Genomic DNA, 21,716 nt, shown 5'->3' on the forward strand with positions numbered 1-21,716 from the left:
GGCCCAACAAGTCCACACCGCCCCGCCGAAGCGTAACCCACCCATACCCCTACATTTACCCCTTACGTAACAGTACGGGCAATTTTTAGCATGGCCAATTCACTGACCTGAACCCGGGTCTCTGGCGCTATGAGGCAGCAGTGCTAACCACTGTGCCACCATGCCGCCCGCAACTATTATCATAGTGGTGTAGAAAATGAGAAGACATTTTGATTGGGAGAAACTGTTTCCACTAGCAGGGTGGATAGTAAACAAGTAATACAGCTTTAAAATTTGCTTTTTACTCAGGAAATTATTATCTTTAAACCTGTATCTGAAAGCGCAGTAAAAACAGATTCAATGCGGAAATTGGACACACAGTTGAAAGTGAAAAGGAATAGTGTGCTTTGAGGAAAGAGCAAGGAAGTTTGTACTAGCAGGATAGCATAATGGGTCAAATTGCCTCTTCCTGTGCTGTAATGTTCAATGCTACATTGAGAGAAATAATCTCAGAATTGTTATGGTCCAAAAGCACACCATTCAAGTCCTCGTGTTTGCACTGATTCTCTGAACAGGCATCATGATATAAAGCCATTTTCCAGCCTTTCCCCATAACTCTACATGTTTACCCTGTTGAATGCTGCGATTTAACTCTGCCTCCACCATGTTTTCAAGTAGTACATTCCAGACCCAAACTAGTTTGTGAAAGAAGTGTTTTTCATTGCATTTACAACTTTCTCAAATCAGTTTAATCTATCCCTTTTTTTAGTCTTTTGTGAGGGAACAGTTTTCTCCCTGCTTACTGTTCAGATCCCTCATTATTTTCAATCAAATCTTTTCCTCTTCAATAAAAACAAAGAGGAGACTATGTCAACCTCTCAAATCTAACTTCATAACTGATGTTTCTCATCCCTGAAGCCATTCTTGTAAACATCTTTTGCATTCTTTCTGGTACGTTCAATAACTTCTGCAAGTGAGGTGCCGAGAATTCTACACCATAGTCCAGATGAGGTTTAATTGGTGTGCTATATAGGCTCAGCATATCCTCTCTTGTATACTCTGCCCCTATTAATTATAGGTAAAGTAATAGTTCTATAGGGCTGCTCTCTCATTAGAGTGAAGACTGGTGGCAAGTTTAGCCTGAGGGTCACTATGTCTCAGGGAGGGTTGAGGTTGAGCGATGTGGTCTTCATGGCAACCTCAGTCGTCATGGGATTTGAACCATCACTGTTGGTGTCGCTCTACATCACAAACCAGGCATCTGAACTAAATAACCTCAAGACCGAGCAGAGGATACTCTGTGCTTTCTCAACTGTGCTCTTCTTAACTGCCTCCTTTTTAATAACTTGTGTGCATATACACCCAGCTCTTTGGTCCTACGTACCATTTAGAGCAGTAGTCTATCCTGTCTTACTGTGTTCCTTATGTCAAAATGTAGAAAATGCTGAATTGGAAATTGGGTCCAAATAGTAAAACGATTCATTGCCAGTTTCTGGTTAATCAGATTTTCACCTTGATTTTGGATATTCATTTTAATTTCTGGTGGTAGCCACATTAGAATGCTGGAACTAAAAGTTAGCTAAGTGACAAGGGGCAGAACAGTGTACAGAGATTTAATTTGATAGCTTCCTGGAGTGGGTCACTGTCCCTGTTGTTTTTGCACTTGCTATAGCATTTTTTCCCAGCACTACTTCAAGACCTGAACTGAAAAAACCTGAGAGGTCAAAGATATTGATAAACACCTGAACCTGTTGAGTCTCTGTTTCTTCTCCACTCTCTTCTTTCCTCCATCCTCCACCCCCCCCCCCCCCCCCCCCCCCCCCCATGCCAATAGAAAACAGGCTGAAGAGTGACCTGATGTTGCCCTGTAAAAGGGTGTGCATAGAGATATTGTTTCCCCTTGGTGCTGAAACCAAAACCAAAGGATCATGAAAATATTTTGATTAAAAAGTCCCGACAGGGAAATCAGGAGAAATCTCTTTTTGCGAGAGATTGGTGGAAAAGTGGAACACGGTTCCACAATATGTGTTGAGACAAACAGCATAAATACAATTAAGGGGAAACTAGACAAATTTAAGATAAACAAAGGAATGAAAGATTTTATTGATTTGGGTTAGATTCAGTGTGGCAGGAGAAGCGGCAAAGGAGCCTGTTTCAGTTCTGTGCATTTTGAGGTGAATAAGCTAACAAATTATACTTTTTTTTAAGAAAAGTGTTAATTGTGAGGTAAAGCAACTTAACTCTTCAACCAAGCTATGTAAACCTGACAGGAAAAATCTGGTCATGCAGTTTTATGACCAAGCTTGGCCCTTGTTAAACTGAAGCCTGCTCAGGTTGGATTTAAGCTATTTGAAGAACATATTGTCTTGGTGTCCTCAGGCTCAAATCCCTCCCTCGACCAACCCTGCCAGAACAAAACTAGATCAACTAGTCTTCATTTCCATTTTGTGTTGATTTTAACTGCTGTGTATTAAATCATTTGCATGAGCTTTGAATGAATGGCATGAGCTGTGATGCGCTTTGCGAATGCAAGCTTATTCTTTTGTTCCTGAATGTTAATTGTACTTAGATATAGAAAGCTACAGAGAGCTCATTCACTTCCCATGGAGGATGAATAGTTGTATTTCTGTAAAATCAGTTGAAACAAATTAAACCAAATTGAATCAAATTATGTGGTAACAGATGTTTAAGGGGTACTGGAATGATAATCAAATGTTCAAATTAAAATATTTGAATTGAAATTTTTGTGTGCAACTAATGCACTCTAATGCCTCTGCAGTGCCTATTTTCTGTGGAAGGTCTTGAGAATTGTGTAGACAGGGTGCTCCCTCTCTGGGGGTTCGTGGGCATATCTGTTGCAAGGTATCTGTAATGGAGAGTGCAGTTGGCAGCCAGATGCCCTTCTGGATGTCCAGATGCCTGGACTAGTTTATGGCTACCTTGGAGAAGCTCAAGAAGAGACCCATAAGGAGGTCCTCTGATTTATCTTCCCCAATACTGGGTCAGCAGGTGCTTGTGACTGAAGTGCAAACAAAATGAGTAACAGCTCCATCAGAGTGGATCTGGAAACCTGTCTCTCTTACTGGAATGATCAGAGAAGTAAACTTAGAAATGAATGGTGATCCAATTCACAAGACGGTCAGCATTGTAACCAAACTAATCCCCTCCCATCTGTGATTTGCAACAGCCTTGTGCTGACGTGCAAACCTGTTAAGAGAAATGGGGAGGGGGTGGGGTTGTGGTGATGGGAAGAGAAAACATTTTCAAATCAATGTTAATGATTAGTATAAAAAGATTGTAAACTAAAGATGGTACATATGACACAATAGGCTGCAGATTTTGTCTTGTGTATGAATGCTTGTCATTTTGTGGGCTGTGTCTAATAGCAGCTGTTGGGAAACTGGTCCTTTGCCAGCTTTTGGGAGTGAGCGGGCAGGACACATTCTTCAGAGTTCACATGTAAATCACTGATATAGTATGACAGCGAGTCACTGTCTGCTGAACTGGAGATGCAAGGCATGGTTCTGATCCTGCACAGCTGGGAGCATTGCGATATGATCATTTGATTTAAGATTAAGCTCGACTTGATTTGCTTTTTTTCATGCGTGAGTACACAAAAATCTTCCTTTTTTAAAAAAAAAAATAAGCTGTCGATACATTTGTAGAAATCTTTATCAACTTTCCACATTCTGTTTTGAATTAATCACATTTTGAAGTCGCATTGTTCAGTATTCTACCCACCCTTGAATGGTGAATTGTGTGTGAGGAGGGTTCAGTCTGGATTGAACACCCCACATCAGCCTCCTGTTTTCTTTAAAAAAGAATCCAGCAGAATAAGGAATTGGATATTGAGCCATTCAGGCTGCTGCTCTCCATTCCAAAATATATGGTCTAATTAATGAACAGGCAACACTTGGTAGAGGTTTTTTTTGTTAAACAGTGTATTCTTCAAGATAATATACAAAGTGTTTGGAGTATAGTCCTTACATTGAGTTAATGTTTTGATCTGAGTGAAGCTGCTGTTTTTCACATTGATGGCCAAGTCTTGTTCTAATTTGAGTTTGAACATTTTTGTTCTATACTAAACTCCTGCACCCTTGACCATCTCGATTCATTGTGAATATTGGCCCATGTCTTGCTGACACAAAGCATATTTTGTTGGATAGTTTGAATATCATTTGTCCTATAACCTATTGAGCTGATATCATAAGGGCAACAAGGTGTCTCCTTAACGAATAAGATTTAATAAACCAGAAAATAAACTTATTTAAGAAGAAAATTGGGTTATCGGAGTCAAATCAGAGACCAGCGAAAGATTGGACTTGAAAGTAAAAAAAAACACACTACGGAAAAGAAACATATTTGAACCTTAAATTCTATCTCTTTAAAATTTTAGAAACTTTTACTTTTGAAGAAGATGAGACAGCACAGTTTGCTATATCCTTCCGAGGCTAGGAATCATCATTTTTAAAAGAGAACTTACTCTTTTAATCAAGAGATTTAATTTATTGTGGCCATTTTTAATGTTGAAATTCAGCAGCTCCTTTTTAAAATCATCAGAAAAGTTGAAAGTGAGAGGTCATTTGTGTGAAATTAACAGAGGAACGGCCTGCAAGTTCTGGATATTCAAAACTTGGTGTGCCTCCATTCCTCCACTACCACCACCACCCGATTTCCACCCCCCCCCCCCCCCCCCCCCCCCCCACCCCCTGCCAAATCCAGTCCTGAAATTGCTAGCTGCTATTTCACATTAACAACAGCATGTGTTGCTTAACACTATATTTTATTTTTAGGAAGATTTGGTTCATTAACAAATCTTTTAGTGGAGGCACTGTGCCAGCATTTGAACAGGAACTCCCTGCTGTTTATTGAAGAACATTAAGCTAATGTTTTATCTTTGAGTTATTAACAAAATGGCTAGAATTTTAGTGCCAAAGTGTTTAAGTTCAGGACCGAGCGTGTTTGCCAGTAATGCTGATCAATAGAACTTTATATTAATGTATGGAAAGGAGTAACTAATTCCAAAGAAGTTAAGTTGTAATTCCTGTTTTGAGAAGGAAGTACAATGCTTGTCCTTCAACTTTTATCTTTGCTTTTGTTAACTCTTTGTATGCAGATGTCAGCTTACTGTCTAAAGTCAGAAGAATTTGTGTACAGAGGAGGCTATTTCACACCAACTTCAAGTCCTATCTTTGAAGACCAAAGCCATTATCATCAAACCCTATTATAAACTCTGTTACCAAGCCATTATAGTCATACTTATACAGCATGGAAACTGACCCTTTGGTCCAAACAGTCCATGCTGACCATGATTCCAACCTGCCTGCTCCAGCCCGTGTTCCTTTAAAACCTGTCCTATTTATGTACTTATCTAAGTGTCTTTTTAAATGGTGTAACTAATCCTACATCCACCACTTCCTCAAGTTCATTCCACACACAAACCACCCTCTGCTTAAAAAGAAATTGTCCCTCAGCTTTTCAAAAGTTTCTCTCCTCTAACCTTAAAAATATGCCCCTCGACTTGGAATGTTCATCCTAGGGAAAAGATGCCTACCATTAACCTTATCTATATCCTTCATGACTTTATAAACCTCTATAAGGCCACCTCTCAACCTCTGATGCTCTAGTGCGAAAAAGGTCCTAGGCTATCCATGCTTTTCTTATAATTCAAACCCTCCATCAATTCCATCAGCCTTCCTGCTGATTGCCTGCTAAGGCGGAACAAGACTATTCTCACCCTCCTCTTTTGGCCCTATGTTGAAATTCCGACTCCATATCCTCTCCATCACAAAGGTAGTCTACTTGAATCTTTGCAGCATTGTTTCTTAATACCTCTGCTTTTGCTGCAGAGACTCTCATCTGTGTCATAATTACCTCTCGACTTGACTGTTTCAATGAATTCCCAGCCAGCTTTTCATCTTCCTTAATCAACAAACATGATGACGACATAAATGTGCCCATCACTTAGCCTACTGCCAAGTCTGATTAAGCAAAACCAGATTGATAGTACTGTTAAGAAGGCATACGGTATGTTAGGTTTTATTGGTAGAGGGATTGAGTTCCGGAGCAGTGACGTCATGCTGCAACCAAACAAAATGCTTGTGTAGCCTCCCTTGGAATATTGTGTGCAGTTCTGGTTACCCCATTGCAGGAAGGATGTGGAAGCATTGGAAAAGGTGCAGAGGAGATTTACCAGGATGTTGCCTGGTCTGGAGGGAAGGTCTTTGAGGAAAGCCTGAGGGACTTGGGTCTGTTCTCATTGGAAAGAAAGGCTAAGAGAGGATTTGATAGAGACATACAAGATGATCAGAAGATTAGATGGGGTGGACAATTAGTCTTTTTCCAACGATGATGTCATCTACTTGTACAAGGGAGCATAGCTGCAAATTGAGAAGTGACAGATTTAAGATAGATGTCAGAGGCAGGTTTTTTATTCAGTGATAAGGGTGTGGAATGCCCTGACTGTCAATGTAGTTAACTCGGCCACATTAGGGACGTTTAAGCAGTCCTTGGATAAGCATATGGATGATGGTGGGATAGTATAGGGCGATGGGTTTAGGTTACTTCACAGATTGGCGCAACGTCAAGGGCCAAAGGGCCTGTACTGCTCTGTATTCTATATTCTAAAATTCTTGTGTTCTAAAGTTCTCATTCTTTCCAATGTCCCTCCAGCTATGCACCTCCCTGTCTTTATAATCACATGCAGACTCTCCACCCTGCAAGGTAAATAAGTCTTTTCTAATTCTGACTTCTTGCCTCCATCTCACACTCTTACTCTATCACTTACTTTGCTCACCTCCCCGAATATCTGCTTATGTCATTGGGTGTCAAATGTTGTTTAATAATCATGACTGTGAAGTGCCTTAGGTCATTTTAATATGTTGAAGGTATATCTTAGGTGCAAGCTTTTGTCTCAACAAGAGTCTGCTGTTGAGATTTCCATCTTCTAACCACCCTCTGCTGAAATTGTGCCAAACAACTGAGGTGTTTAGAGAGTCAGTGGTGAAACCTGTCAACAAGTAACACAATACCTGCACAGCTAAGTGTTGAAAGAGATTGCATCTTGCATGCTTCAGTGTGTTTGTGAGTACTTGGTATGGAGGTAAACCAAGAATGTTCTGCTTTTATGCCGTACCTTTAATGACCAAAGGATATCTCAAGTTGCTTTCCAACAGATGAAGCGTTGGAACTGGATGCCACATCTTGTCAGTTATAACAGCATGCACACAGCAAAAGTTTTCAAACTGTACTGAGATATATAATCAGAAAATCTGCTTTTAGGTTATTTGAGGGCTAAATATTGACCAGTGTGTAGGATAGAATTCCTGTACTCAAAATCTCAATAGCAAAGCATTATGGAGAATAGATAAGATGAGCAAAGAAACTATTTTCATAGATTGGCGTTCGCCAGGATTGAGGGTGTAGTGTAAATGCTTGAAGTTGGAGCTTTTAGGTGTAAAATTAGAAGACATTTGTGCACAAATGATATGATGCTAGATCAGTTAAGTTTGAATCTGAGATTTAAAGTTTCCGGCATAGGCCCTTCATCAGGAACGTGGAGGGGTGGTGGTGGGACTGGGGGAAGGTAACTGGGAAGGTGATATTTAGATACAGGTTGGGGATAATAGTGAGAGGTCAAGGGGGAGGATGGAATGGAAGGTGGACAGGTCAAAAGGGCAGTGCTGGGTTGGGTCTGGGATAAGGTGGGGGAGGGGAGATTTGGAAATTAGTGAAGTTGATGTGTAGTTGAAGGGTCCCAAAGCAGAAGATGTGTTCTTCCTCCAGTTGTCGGATGGCTTGGATTTGGAGGTGGAGGAGGCCCAGAACCTGTATGCCCTTGGCAGAGGGGGAGTAGAGGTTGGCCACAGGGTGGTGGGCTCGTTGGGTGTGTCCCTCAGATGTTTCCTGAACCACTCCACAAGTTGGCATCCTGCTGCCCCAATGTACAGGAGGTCACATCGAGAGCAACAAACGCACTCGCTGAGGTGTGTGGATGTGCGGGAAAATCTCTGGATGTGAAAAGATCCTTTTTGGGGCCTTGGACGGAGGTGAGGGGGAGAAGTGTGGGTGCAGGTTTTACACCTGTTGAGATGGCAAGGGAAGGTCCAAGAGTGGAGGGAAGGTTGGCTGGGGGTGTGGACCTAAAGAGGGAGTCATGGAGGAAATGGTCTCTGCAGAATGCTGATAGAGGTGGGGAAGGAAAATACCTCTCGTAGTGGGGTCTGATTTGTAGGTGGCAGATATGATGGAGGATAATGCGCTGCACCCAGAGATTAGTAGTGGGGTGAAAGGTGAGAACTAGGGGGTTCTATCTTTGTTGCAGTTGGAGGGATAGGGTTCAAGGGCCGAGGTGAGGAAGTGAGGAGATGAGCTGGAGGGTGTGGTTGATCATGTGAGAAGGGAAATTGCAGTGGTGTGCAATTTGCAAGTTGCAATACCAACCATAATGTCATAAACGACAAACTAGTCAGAGGACTTCCTCCTTTTTTTAAAAAAATCCATGGAATGAAGATATCAATGGCTGGGCCTGCATTTGTTATCCATCCCTTAACTGCCCAAATAGCAGGTCAGGGGTCACATGTAGGCCAGACCAGGTAAGGATGGCAGATTTCCTTCCCAAATAACATTAGAATGTGAGATGGGTTTTAGCAACAATCGACAGTGGTTGAAAACAAAAAATGCTGGTGATAACAATCTACGGAGAGAGAAAGCAAGCTAACATTTCAAAACCAGCTTGCGTGCTCTCCGTGGATGCTGTCTGATCTACTCTGATTTCCAGCATTTTATTTATTTTCAGTACAGATTCCAGCATCTGCAATAATTTGCTCCTGAATCAAGAATAGTTACTTGGTACCATTTCAACCAGGTTTTTGCTCTCGACTTTTTTTGTTCGTTGAATTCAAATTTCACTATCTACCATAGTCTGATTTGAACTCCTGTTGCTGGATTAGTCTGAGGAGGCTTCTGGGTTTCTAGTCCAGTACTGTCATCACGACACCCCTACCTTCCATTAATTAGTCTGCTCCTGTTTCTATGTGGTTTGATGCGAGACATTACACTTGGGACCAATGGAACCTTGATGCTCAAGACTTTGGAGTAGGACCTTTTTGAGAAGTCACAAGGTTCCATAGCTTCTGTGCCTCACTGCAATCAGTGGTGTTGTCTGCCTGTGCTCTCCTGAAGATTCATAAATGTGTTGAGTTAATGGGAGTTCCAGCAATGCTGGTGTTTATCATTTTGCTCGACTGTCTATCTCTTGAGGGTATTCAAATTGTGCTAGACTGGTGAGACATTTAGGCAAGTTCATGAAAGGTTAGAAGGTGTCCTCTCCTGAAGAAAACAGTGGCAAGTCTCTTAAAAGTTTGTTATCGAATGATTAATTTAGTATTGTGGGACTTCTGGGCTGCTAGTCTGGAGATTCATAGATACTACATTACCTTACTCTGTCAAAATGTTTAGCTGTGTCACACAACTAGTGCGCAAAATTAATGCATGCAAGTTCATCTTAAATGTGCTCTAGAATTCAAGACATTTACTGAATAACTACATCTATTAATTCTTTTAAAATTTCACTATCTAATTGATTTGGTAACTGAAAATGGCTAAATGTGGTATTTTAAATCTGTTTTGCAACCAAGCATTTAAATATTGACCAAGGAGCAAAATAATCTGGTACTTTTAATATTTGCATCTAACCTAATTCATGCAGTTGTTGTATTAACAGCCCCATTAATGTATATTTAACTGTTGAACTTGTAAGGATTTGGGCACTGTTTGGATCTCCATATATTGATCTGTTTCCAAGTACATTCATGGTTTCAATATTAAGTTTGGGAGTGTGCAGAATGTGAAGAGTGACCACCATTCTGACTATCTTCAGAGACCTCTGCACTCCTCCAGTTCTGGCCACTTGCATTACATGATTCATTTATCCACACTATATATACTTTGCTGCTGAGCTCAGAGCTTCCTTTCCAAACTTGTCTTCCTCCACCTTCAAGAAACTTAGAATCTCCCTCCCTCCTCCTGTCTTTAATATCTCCTTATGTGGCTTAGTATTCAATTTTGTTTGATTATGCTGCTGTGAGGTTCTTAAGAAAATTTTACTATTTTAAAGGAACTACCTAAACAGAAATTATTTGCATTCTGGGAGGCAAGAATCAAGCAATGGCTATTTATAATAATCTTACTGTGGAAGAATGAGTGGAGAAAAAAAAATGCAAGCAACTTTGATTTCTTTTAAATTCTTTTATCAAAATTTGGAGCCATCACAGTGTAGTGATGATCTGATTATGATTCTCATCAGTTAGGATTAGCATGCATGCAATTAACAATTGAGCACTCAGTATCTTGTCAGCGCAATGTCAACAATTGTTTGTTTATTTGCTGGTTTGAGTGTTATTGTCTGTCCGTGGCCGACTGTACAAACCACTCATTCAACTTCAGATGTATACTTGGGAAGAGTTTGCATTTTGAAGAGTGACAACTCTGTTCTTTTGTTATTTATAGAGTCATAGAGATATACAGCACAGAAACAGACCTTTTAGTCCAACTAGTCCATGCCAATCAGATATCCTAACCTAATCTAGTCCCATTTGCCAGCACTTGGCCTATATCCCTTTAAATCCTTCCTATTCATATGCCCATCCCGATGCCTTTTTAAATGTCACAATTGTACCAGCCTCCTCCACTTCCTCTGGCAGCTCATTCCATACCCGTACCACCCTCTGCGTGAAAAGGTTGCGCCTTAGGTCCCTTTTTTTTTATATCTTCCCCTCTCACCCTAAACATATGCCCTCTAGTTCTGGACTCTTCCACCTGCACCCCCCCCTCAGAGACAAAGTATCAACGTCCCTCATGATTTTACAAAACTCCTAAAAGGTCACCCCTCATCTTTTGACGCTCCAGGGAAAACAGCCCCAGCCTATTCGGCTCAAATCTTTCAACTCTGGAAACATGCTTGTAAATCTTTTCTGAACGCTTTCAAGTTTCACAATACCTTTCTGATAGGAAGGAGACCAGAATTGCAAAAGTAGTCTAACCAATATCCTGTACAGCCACAACATGATCTCCCAACTCCTGTACTCTACTCTGACCAATAAAGGAAAGCATACCAAATTCCCCCTTTACTATCCTATCTACCTGTGACTCTACGTTCAAGGAGCAATGAACATGCATTCTAAGGTCTATTTGTTTAGCAACACTCCCTCGGACCTTACCATTAAGTGTATAATACCTGCTCTGATTTGCTTTCCCAAAATGCAGCACCTCACATGTATCTAAATTTTAATTCCATCTGCCACTCTGCAGCCAATTGGCTCTTCTGATCAAGATTCCATTCTAATCGGAGGTAACCTTCTTTGCTGTCCACTACACTTCCAATTTTGGTGTCATCTGCAAATGTACTAACTATACCTCCCATGTTCATATCCAAATCATTTATATAAATGATGAAAAGTAGTGGACCCAGCACCAATCCTTGTGGCACACCACTGGTCACAGGCCTCCATTCTGAAAAGACCCTCCACCACCACCCCCTCTCTTCTATCTTTTAAGCTAGTTCTGTATCCAAATGGCTAGTTCTCCGTGTATTTCATGAGATCTAACCTTGCTAACTAGTCTCCCATGGGGAACCTTGTTGAACATCTTACTGAAATCCATATAGATTACATCCACCGCTCTGCCCTCATTAGTCCTCTTTGTTACTTTTTCAAAAAATTCAATCAAGTTCATGAGACATGATTTCCCATGCACAAAGCCATCTTGACTATCCCTGATCAATCCTTGGCTTTCCAAATATGTGTAAATCCTGTCCCTCAGGATTCCCTCCAACCACTTGCCCACCACAAACATCAGTGTCACTAGTCTATAGTTCCCTGGGTTTTCTTTACCACCTTTCTTAAATAATGGTACCAGGTTAGCCAACTTCCAGTCTTCTGGCACTTCAACTGTGACTATCGATGATACAAATATCTCAGCAAGGGGCCCAGCAATCACTTCCCTAATTTCCCACAGAGTTCTAGGGTATACCTGATCAGGTCCTGGGGATTTATCCACCTTTTATGCATTTCAAGGCATCCAGCACTTTCTCCTCTGTAATTTGGACATTTTTCAAGATGTCACCACCTATTTCTCCACATTGTGTATCTTCCCTGTTCTTCTCCACAGTAAACACTGATGCAAAATACTCATTTAGTATCTCATGCGGCTCTATGCAAAGGCTGCCTTGCCGATCTTTAAGGGGCCCTATTCTCTCCCAGTTATCCTTTTGTCCTTAATGTATTTGTAAAAACCATTTGGATTCTCCTGAACTCTATTTGCCAAAGCTATCTCATGTCCCCTTTTTGCCTTCCTGATTTCTCTCTCAAGTATACTCCAACTGCCTTTATATCCTTCTAAGGATTCACTCGATCTATCCTGTCTATATCTGCCATATGCTTCCTCTCTCTCTCTCTTAACCAAACCATCAATTTCTCTAGTCATCCAGCATTCCTTATACCTACCAGCCTATTCATTCACCCGAACAGGAATATACTGTCTCTGGATTCTTCTTATCTCATTTCTGAAGGCTTCCCATTTTCCAGCTGTCCCTTTTACCTGTGAACATCTGTTCCTAATCAGCTTTTGAAAGTTCTTGCCTAATACTGTCAAAATTAGCCACCTTCCAATTTAGAACATCAACTATTTGATCTGGTCTATCCTTTACCATCATTATTTTAAAACTAATAGAATTATTGTCGCTGGCCCCAAAGTGCTCCCTCATCGACACCTCAGTTACCTGCCCTGCTTTATTTCTCCAGAGTAGGTAAAGTTTTGCACCTTCTCTAGTAGGTACATCCACATACTGAATCAGAAAATGTTCTTAGTACACACTTAAACAAATTCCTCTCCATCTGAGCTCTTAACACTAAGGCAGTCCTAGTCTGTTTTTGATGTAAGAAACAATGCTTTTGTAATTTTCTACTTGCATTTAAAGGATTTAAATCTACATGTCCAAACCAAATGTAAGCTACTAATTGATTCATCTCTTTTGTGGTAAAACTCAGGATTACATATTAATCTTTTATTCACTTGTGGGATTTAAGTGCTGCTAGCTGGGCCAGCATTTATTGCCCATTCCTAGTTGTCCCTGGGAAGGTAGTAGTAAACTGTCATCTTAAAATGCTGCAGTCCATGTGCTATAGATAAGAACCACAATTCAGTTAGGGCGGGAATGCCAGGACTTTAAGATCGCAACAATGAAGGAAAGACAATATATGTCAGTCGGGTTGGTGAGTGGCTTAGAGGGGAACTTTCAGACAAGGGAACATCATTGGCTCCTGCTCTTGTCCCCCTCGATGAAAGTCATCATAAGTGATTTCTGCAGTGCATCTTGTAGATGTTTCACAATGCTACAGTGTGTTGCGCATGCAGGAAGTGGATTTTTATCGAAGTGATGCCAATTAAGCGGGCTTCTTTGTCCTGGATGGTGTCAAACTACTTGAATGTTATTGCAAATGCATTCATGCAGACAAGTGAGGAGTGTTTCATCACACACACTGATTTGTGCTTTGTAGATGGACAGGCTTTGGGGAGTCAGGAGGTGAGTTATTCACCAAAGTATTCCTAGCTTTTGACCTGCACTTTGTCACTATATTTACATGACCAGTCCAGCTCAGTTTCTGTTCAGTAGTAACCTCAGGATGTTGTTAGTGAGGGATGCAGTAATGGTAATGCCATTTGAATGTCAAGTGATGATAGTTAGTTAGATTGCAACTCTTATTGGACATGGTCATTGCTATGTATTTGTATGGCATGAATGTAGCTTACCACATTTCTGGACACCTACCCTGAGGAATTCCTGAAGAGATGTTCTGTGGCTGAGGTGACTGATTTCTGACGATAACAACCATGTGCCAGGTGTGACTCCAACCAGCGGACAGGGATTTCCACCCCTGATTCCCTGTAATTCCAGTTTTCCTCATGCTTGGTCTAGTGTGGCCTTGATATGAGAGCTGATTCTCTCTCCTCACTTCTGGAATTCAGTTGCACTAGCTGTTCTCATTTGAACTGGTGAAGTAACAAGGTCAGTAACGGAGTGTCTCTGGAATTCAAACTGGGCATCACTGGGCAGGTTATTGCTGAGCAGGTGCTGCATGGTGGCTCTGTTGGTGGATTGATGGGGCAGTAATTGGCCTGCATATCTGGGCAATTTTCCATATTGTCAGATGCCAATGATATAACTGCACTGGAACAGCTTGATTAGGAGTGGCAGGTTTTGGAGCACAAGTCTTCAGTACTATTGCTGGAAATGGTCCATAGCCTTTGCAATATTTCGTGCCTTCAACTGTCTCTTGATATCACGTGAAATGAATCTACTTGGGTGAAAACTGGCACCTGTGATACTGGGCACACAATATACTATGTAGATGAATGTTTCTCCAAACACTCAATATCATAAAATGAGAGAACACAAAAGGCTGTTAAACTCATGTCGCCAATGCCATGTCTTTGAAAGAGCCATCAAATTATTCCCATTCCACTACTATTTGTACTTGCCCAATAGTGAATTCTCTTTAGATATTTTTAAAAATCTGTTCTTGGGATAGGAGTATCACTAGCTAGGCCAGCATTTATTGCTCATCCCTAATTATGCAGAGGACGTTTAAGAGTGAACCACTTCACTGTGCTGATGCTGGAAAGTCAGAGTTGATAAAATGTGGAGCTGAGAAAAGCACAGCAGGTCAAGCAGCGTCAGTGGAGCAGGAAGGTTAACATTTCAGGTTGGGACTTTTCATCCGATGGGTTTTTAAGCCAATGAGCTGTATCTCCATTAGGTTAGCTTTTTCTTCCAGGTTTGTATTATATGTAAATTTCACCAGTTACCTTAATGAAATTCAAGCCTATGTCCTTAAGAGTGATATTTTTCTGAAGTTAACCCTCCTATGGTCATCAAGACTAGTGCAAGAATGCGAATTTCAAAAAATCTTTGTATAAGTGGAGAAGAGGATGCTTATTGGTTGGCAAATAGACTGTGGCTGGAATGCTGTCATGGAGAAAGTAAGAGACCTATCAACCTTCTCAACCTGTCTTTTGTGCTATTTTCTGTACCATCCTCCTTGAATGTATCTTTCTTTGGTGTCATTCAACTGTATAAGGCTGCTTTCAGAATGCAACCTTATCTGCCTGATTAGATTAGATTAGATTTGATTTGATTAGATTGCTTACAGTGTGGAAACAGGCCCTTCGGTCCAACAAGTCCACACCGACCCCTACATTTACCCCTTGCCTAACACTACGGGCAATTTAGCATGGCTAATTCACCTGACCTGCACATCTTTGACTGTGGGAGGAAACCCACGCAGACACTGGGAGAATGTGCAAACTCCACACAGTCGCCTGAGGTGGGAATTGAACCCGGGTCTCTGGCGCTGTGAGGCAGCAGTGCTAACCACTGTGCTGCCCATTTCATCAAACATTCCTGATTGGAGCCAGAGTACTATTTGCAATGAAATTTCTTCCCACTGTTATCTTGTTCACCACCAAGGGTATATCATTAACCCCCTTCGTATTTTACAATTATATTTACCCCTGGGTGACATCACCCAATAACATGTCAGTTTTCACATTTAGGAGCAAGTGAGGACTGCAGGTGCTGGAGATCGGAGTCAAAAAGTGCGGTGCTGGAAAAGCACAGCCGGTTTCTCATTATAAGCTGACAATCCCAATTCTACTTCACCACTGTTCTGTTAGTAATAATAGTCTAATTGATTATTCATCTCGGTGGGTGAGTTTATTTAAAATAGTCAAACGTATTACAAGTTTTAAAACCGTCGTTATAACAAACTAACTGTGTGTGTGTGTGTGTGTGTGTGTGTGTGTGTGTGTGTGTGTGTGTGTATGTATTGCAAACCAATAGACCACCTGTCAGGCAGAGTCGCAACATTGATAGGATATTGCTCATGGAGTTCTTTCAAAGATGAACTCTCTTAAAGGTAAGGTACATGTACAACACTCCCTCCTTTCCACAATGAAATCTAACTACTATATTTAGGATAGCTAGAGAGTTGGATAGTCATTATTACGTATCGGTAATTTGCTGATATGCCTGGATCTTATGATGGTGATTCTGTCTGGAGGTATTATTTGATTTCCACAGTCATTAGTGATGCCTGTCATTATGCTTGTACTGTCAGACTTTTCTTCATCAGAACTCACACAACACCAGGTTACAGTCCAACAGATTTATTTGAAACTACAACCTTTCGGAGCTCCCGCAGAATGCAGTTACTGTTACATTACAGACAACTTCTGGATCAGGATTTGTTCTAGATTTAACCATTGACTGATCTCATTCCTTAAGCTGTTTTTGAGTTGATCAAATCTTCTGGTATTTGCAGTTTTGTTCGAGTTGTCAACTCATTTTGAAGCTTTAACTTTAACTTTTACTTTCTAGGTTCTTCTAATTGGATCTATGTTTTATCCTTCTGTTAGTCCAGATTAGTTGATCTCATAATCTGCTCTAATAACATTCCAATCTGTTTGACTGGTTTTCACCTTTGTTTTCTTTTGAAGTCTGGATCTCTTCCACTTGTTGTATCGGTCATTGGTTTATTTTTCATGTCTTCCTTGAGTTCTTTCACTTCAGTATCATTGCTGGCATTTATTTCTGAAGGAATGACTGTTAAGTGATTTTGATGTTCCTTGTGTTTCAATGAATCCTTACCTGTAAGACCATAAGATGTAGGAACAGAAATTAGGCCATTCAGCCCATTGATTCAGTTCTGCCATTCAATCATGATTAGAAACAAAACACTTCAGATGCTGGAATCCAAAGTAGACAGGCAGGAGGCTGGAAGACCACAGCAAGCCAGGCAGCATCAGGAGATGGAGAGGTTGACGTTTCGGGTGTCACAGTTTCAGACTCCTCTCTGATGAATCTGTGACCTCTGTCTCTCTGATTCCATGAATTGTAACTAATGGTTTGTTGATCACTTATACTCTGGTGGGATACAGAGCTGTTATTGATACTTGAAGATACTCCTTGTGTGAGACCAGTTTGTAGCTATATTGTCATTTCTTCTACAGCACTGGCTCTGTTAATGGACTTTCCTTTCATATGCATTGCAAAGTTGAATGAGAGCTGGACATTTCCTTGTTATATGCAGAGGCTATTCCTTCCACAAGTCTTTAATGAATTTGGGTGTTCTAATGATTGTCAGTCAATGAACTTGCAGCTAGGTACTGTGAAATTTGTTGACCTGCAAGGTTATTCTGTAATAGATCTCCATTAGCTCTTTGACATGACAAATTTTGAGTTTGTCAAGTGAATCTTTCTGGGAAGCTTCCAAGAGAGTGAATGCAATTACTAACTCAATCTATTTGCTACCTCCCCACCTGAAAAATAACAATGAACCCTTTACACCACGCCTGCCGAGTGGTCTGTAGACATCAATGCGAGTCAATGATGCAGAAGTTTAATCTGACTCTGAATTGGCCTTTAATATGGTGCATGTCTTTTGAGGATCCTTCAGCACTTTGGCTGTTAATCCTGATATGTTAAGTCTACAAAATCCTTTGTTCAAAATTGTTAATCATATTTTAACAGCTTGCTTTTTTCCATTGGACACACCCGATTGTAGAACCATAGCTCTGAATGATATTTAAATATTTTAAATTCTATTAGGAGGTTTCTGTGTCCCAATTTAAACTAGGGAGTTTTGTGGATATCTGATGTCCTTCATTTGTCCTTTGCTTGCTATCAATCTGGCACAACCTGATCACTTGCCAATTTAGCTCACTTGAGAAAAGCTACTCGATAGGGATTTGTCTGCTTACCAGCGAGCTGTCAGAATGCTATGCTTCATTACAGAAGGAATTGAACGTAAAAGTAAGGGTATTATACTTCAGTCGTAATTTAAAAACTGTGCAGTTCTGCTGTCTAGTGGCTCAGTGGTTAGCACTGCTGCCTCACAGTGCCAGGGACCCAGGTTCGATTCCAGCCTCTGGCAACTGCCTGTGTGGAGTTTGCACATTGTCCCCGTGTCTGTGTGGGTTTCCTCCAGGTGCTCTGGTTTCCACCCACCGTCCAAAGATGTGCAGGTTAGGTCAGTTGGCCATATTAAATTGTCCATAGTGTTAGGTGCATTAGTCAGAGGGAAATGGGTCTGGGTGGGTTACTCTTCGGAGGGTCGGTGTGGACTGGATGGGCCGAAAGGCCTGTTTCCACACTGTAGGGAAACTAATCTAATTATTAAGAATGAATGAAATGCACTGGAGATGGTTTAGAGATCTAGATTAATTCTGGAATGCAAAGATTGCCTGGAGGAAAAGTTGGACAGACTGGACTGACTTAAGTAGGAGCTCCGAGTTTTGATTTGAAGTTCATATGGTCCTCAATAGTCTTCTCAAGATTTGATATGCAAAGGTGTTTCCTTTTGAGGGTGGGTCTAGATCTAGGAGGTAGATTAAATATTAGGGAGCACCTAATAGGACAGAGTTGAAATTTTTTTTTGACGGCTATGCAACTTTATTAATCTGCGTCATAAGGTGGTGGAATTGTGATAATTATTGTGTTTTCAAAGTGTGTAGGTATGTAAATTTTTGCTGGATAAGGGAATTGAATGTTTCATTGGGGATAAATCTGAAATTCAAAATATCCATCTGCCACTTAACCACCCATTTAACCATTCTCCGTTTATATTGTCTTACAGCCAAAGACACACAACCTTACTGTTAACCACCTGACCAATCTTTATCATCTGGAAACTTATTAATCCAACCCCCTCACACAGTCATCTGTCATTTATATAAATGACTAATAATAATTACAATATTGTGTGTATATATACTATCCAAGGAGGTAAATGCTCTTTTAAAAACCAATGTGTACACACAATAACCATCAACTCTCTTGACCCTTCCTCTGTTTCCAGTTTAAAAGATTGCTTGCCTAAGATCTGGTACTGAACAAGCGGAAGTTTCCATCATTTAAATACCATGAAGACCAAACCTATTGTCTTCTGGTCCCTACTCCCAGCTGTATTTTTCTCCTTGTCAACCAACTATGGCTGAACCATATAGATGGCAAACTTTTCGCTATACTTAATGCTGAGGTAAGCTTCCAGCAATAACTTGCGAAGGCCATCTATTCCTACCTCTAGCATTGCCCGGTTCTTCTACTCAGATCATCACTAAATCTTTCATCCATGCCTTGAGATTTAACTATTCGAATACACTCCTCTTTCATCCTCCACAAGCTTTAACCCATCCAAAAGCTGCAGCTAGATCTGAGCTCACACCAAATCTTCTTCCTCCACTAGCCTTGTGCTCACTGATCTACATTGCTCCCAGTAAAGCATCCTCCAGATTTTAAATTTTCATCCTTGTTTGGAAATCCTTCCATGGTTTCACCTGTCCCAACCTTCATTACCTCCTCAAACCTCACAACCATCTTGAGTTCTCTGCATTCCTCCAAACCTTGTCACTTGAGAATCCCTGATTTTATTCAGTCCACCATTGGTGACCATGTTTTCCACTGCCTTTTTAAGCTATGGAATTCCCTCAGTAAAACTATCCAAGTTCTCTCTCCTTTTCAGATGCTCCTTGGGCCCCTGACTTGATCTATCCAGCTTTGATAACTCCTGTGAAGGGCTTTGTGATCTTTTACTACGGCAAGCATGTTCCATTAGTCTGATAGACATCATGTTAAAACTTTAACTCTGCTTTGCTTTTTTTTCATTCACAGATTAATCCTTTGGGGCTAATTAAATAATAGCCGTTGTTGATCAGTATGGCTTCAGATGCCAGTCACATGCTTGAAGCTGCTTTAGTGCAAATGGATGATATTATAGCAGGTAAGCTCCTAATTTGAGGAAAATGATGGTGTTTGTAATCTTGTAGCATCTTTTCACAACTTCAGGACAGTGTCTTTCCTCCAATTAAGTACTTTGAAATAATATAATATCAGGAACATGGTCACCAATCTGTGGGAGGAGATAATATTGACTAGGTAAATTGTATTCTCTTCGAATATTGCGATAGAATTTCTTCAGTTAACCTGAAGATAAAATGGCCTTAGTGTTTGAATGTCACATCAAGTCTGACTACTTTTTTCCCCTTTTTAAGTCTCAAGAGTTGGCCACCTGCACCAATAAGCCTTTGTGACTCAGTCAATATTTAGGGTAGGGATAGCCCAAATTCCGAATGCTGCTTATGAATTTGCATAGAATGTTTGGCTACGTTTAAAGGTGCTATATAAATGAAGCTCTTGTTTGATATATTCCCACATGAGAGCAAGGGGCAAGCTGTTTAGCCTAAGAGGTATGTTTTGAAAAAGTACCTTTAAAGGGGCAACGGTGAGACAGGAATGTTTAGGGAGGAAATTCCAGAGCTTGAGGCATGGGTGGCTGAAGGCACAGCTGTCAATAATAGTACAAATGGAAATGGAGGGTCTGCAAATGATTTAAAAATCAGAGTGCAGATTTCCTGGAGGCTTGTGAAACTAATCTCCGGAGTAGGTCATCTTTGCACTGGCATATGTTTGTTTCCACAGCCTATAAATACAATATGTATACCAGGTTCGATTGTGGGCCCATTGTGACCCCAGAAGTCATGGCAATATGTGTCCGTTTGTGCAGAATGACTGAAAATATTGGTATCATGGCCATTCTAATAAGTGCTGTTATTCCCTTTAACATGTATGTTTACAAACTGTGCTTCCTGAAGTGAAATGGTTTCAATATTTGCCTCATTAATGTGGTATTTTTGTAAATTTGTTTTTACATTGGGCAGTGGACACTTCCTTTTAGACGCAGGTTGGGTGATGGGAGTCCCTGTGTCTGTCTGTCTGTCTGTCTGTCAATATTTGCTGGGTTCTCCTCTGGAGAAGTTGGAAAATATTGCCTTTAACTGTGGCATCACACAGATTTGAGAGAGATAAATATTTCACTGGTCTTGGCAGAAAACACTATAATTCAAAGAAATTAAATCACATTTTGGAAGAAAGTGCTTAAAAAGGGCTGCTTCCTTTGGCAACCATTTGGACTCCATTTAAGCATATATTGTAGTAAGTTGGGCAAAATTGGCCTCGCAATTGGGAGAATCAGTAACCAGTGGATGCAGACTTAAAATAATAAGAACTGGGTTGCAGCTGAGTGTTTAGGCAGAGAGGAGAAAGTGAGGTCTGCAGATGCTGGAGATCAAAGTTGAAACTTTATTGCTGGAACAGCACAGCAGGTCAGGCAGCATCCAGGGAACAGGAGATTCGACGTTTCGGGCACAGGCCCTTCTTCAGGAATGAGCAGAGAGTGTTCAGCAGGAGAAGATAAAAGGTAGGGAGGAGGGACTTGGAGGAGGGGAGTTGGAAATGTGATAGGTGGAAAGAGGTCAAGGTGAGGGTGATAGGTCGGAGTAGGATGGAGGCGGAGAGGTCAAGAAGAAGACTGCAGGTCAGGAAGGCGGTGCCGGGCTGGAGGGATCCGGCTGAGACAAGGTGGGGGGAGGGGGGATGAAGAAACTGGTGAAGTCCAAGTTCATCCCCTGCGGTTGGAGGGTTCCCAGTCGGAAGATAAGACGCTCCTCCTCCGACCGTCGGGTCCTGCGGTTGGAGGGTTCCCAGTCGGAAGATAAGACGCTCCTCCTCCGACCGTCTCCGCCGTCTCCGCCGCATCTGCTCCCAGGAGGACCAGTTCAAAATACGTACAACACAGATGGCCTCCTTCTTCAAGGACCGCAATTTCCCCCCCCGACGTGGTCGA

At 41.2% G+C, this 21,716-nt stretch overlaps 1 protein-coding gene across 14 annotated transcripts in view; it reads left to right on the plus strand.

The window, feature by feature from the left end:
- LOC122557714 (liprin-beta-2-like) overlaps nt 1–21,716 on the plus strand; it is a 275,346-nt gene that overhangs the window by 86,336 nt on the left and 167,294 nt on the right. For 8 of the 14 annotated variants that reach the window (XM_087996388.1, XM_087996384.1, XM_087996387.1 and 5 more), the window contains exons 1-2: nt 3,454–3,584; nt 19,706–19,814. In XM_087996388.1, the coding sequence (XP_087852514.1) occupies nt 19,751–19,814 (64 nt within the window). In that variant the 5' untranslated portion in view covers nt 3,454–3,584; nt 19,706–19,750. Of the gene's footprint in view, nt 1–3,452; nt 3,585–19,705; nt 19,815–21,716 lie in introns of those variants that run through there. The other 6 variants (XM_043705608.2, XM_087996379.1, XM_043705609.2 and 3 more) reach the window with 3 other exon arrangements.

The sequence above is a fragment of the Chiloscyllium plagiosum genome, unplaced genomic scaffold (genome assembly GCF_037043375.1).
Source record: "Chiloscyllium plagiosum isolate Xiang-an unplaced genomic scaffold, Cpla_swu_hap1 HiC_scaffold_18, whole genome shotgun sequence".
Taxonomy (NCBI): Eukaryota; Metazoa; Chordata; class Chondrichthyes; order Orectolobiformes; family Hemiscylliidae; genus Chiloscyllium; species Chiloscyllium plagiosum.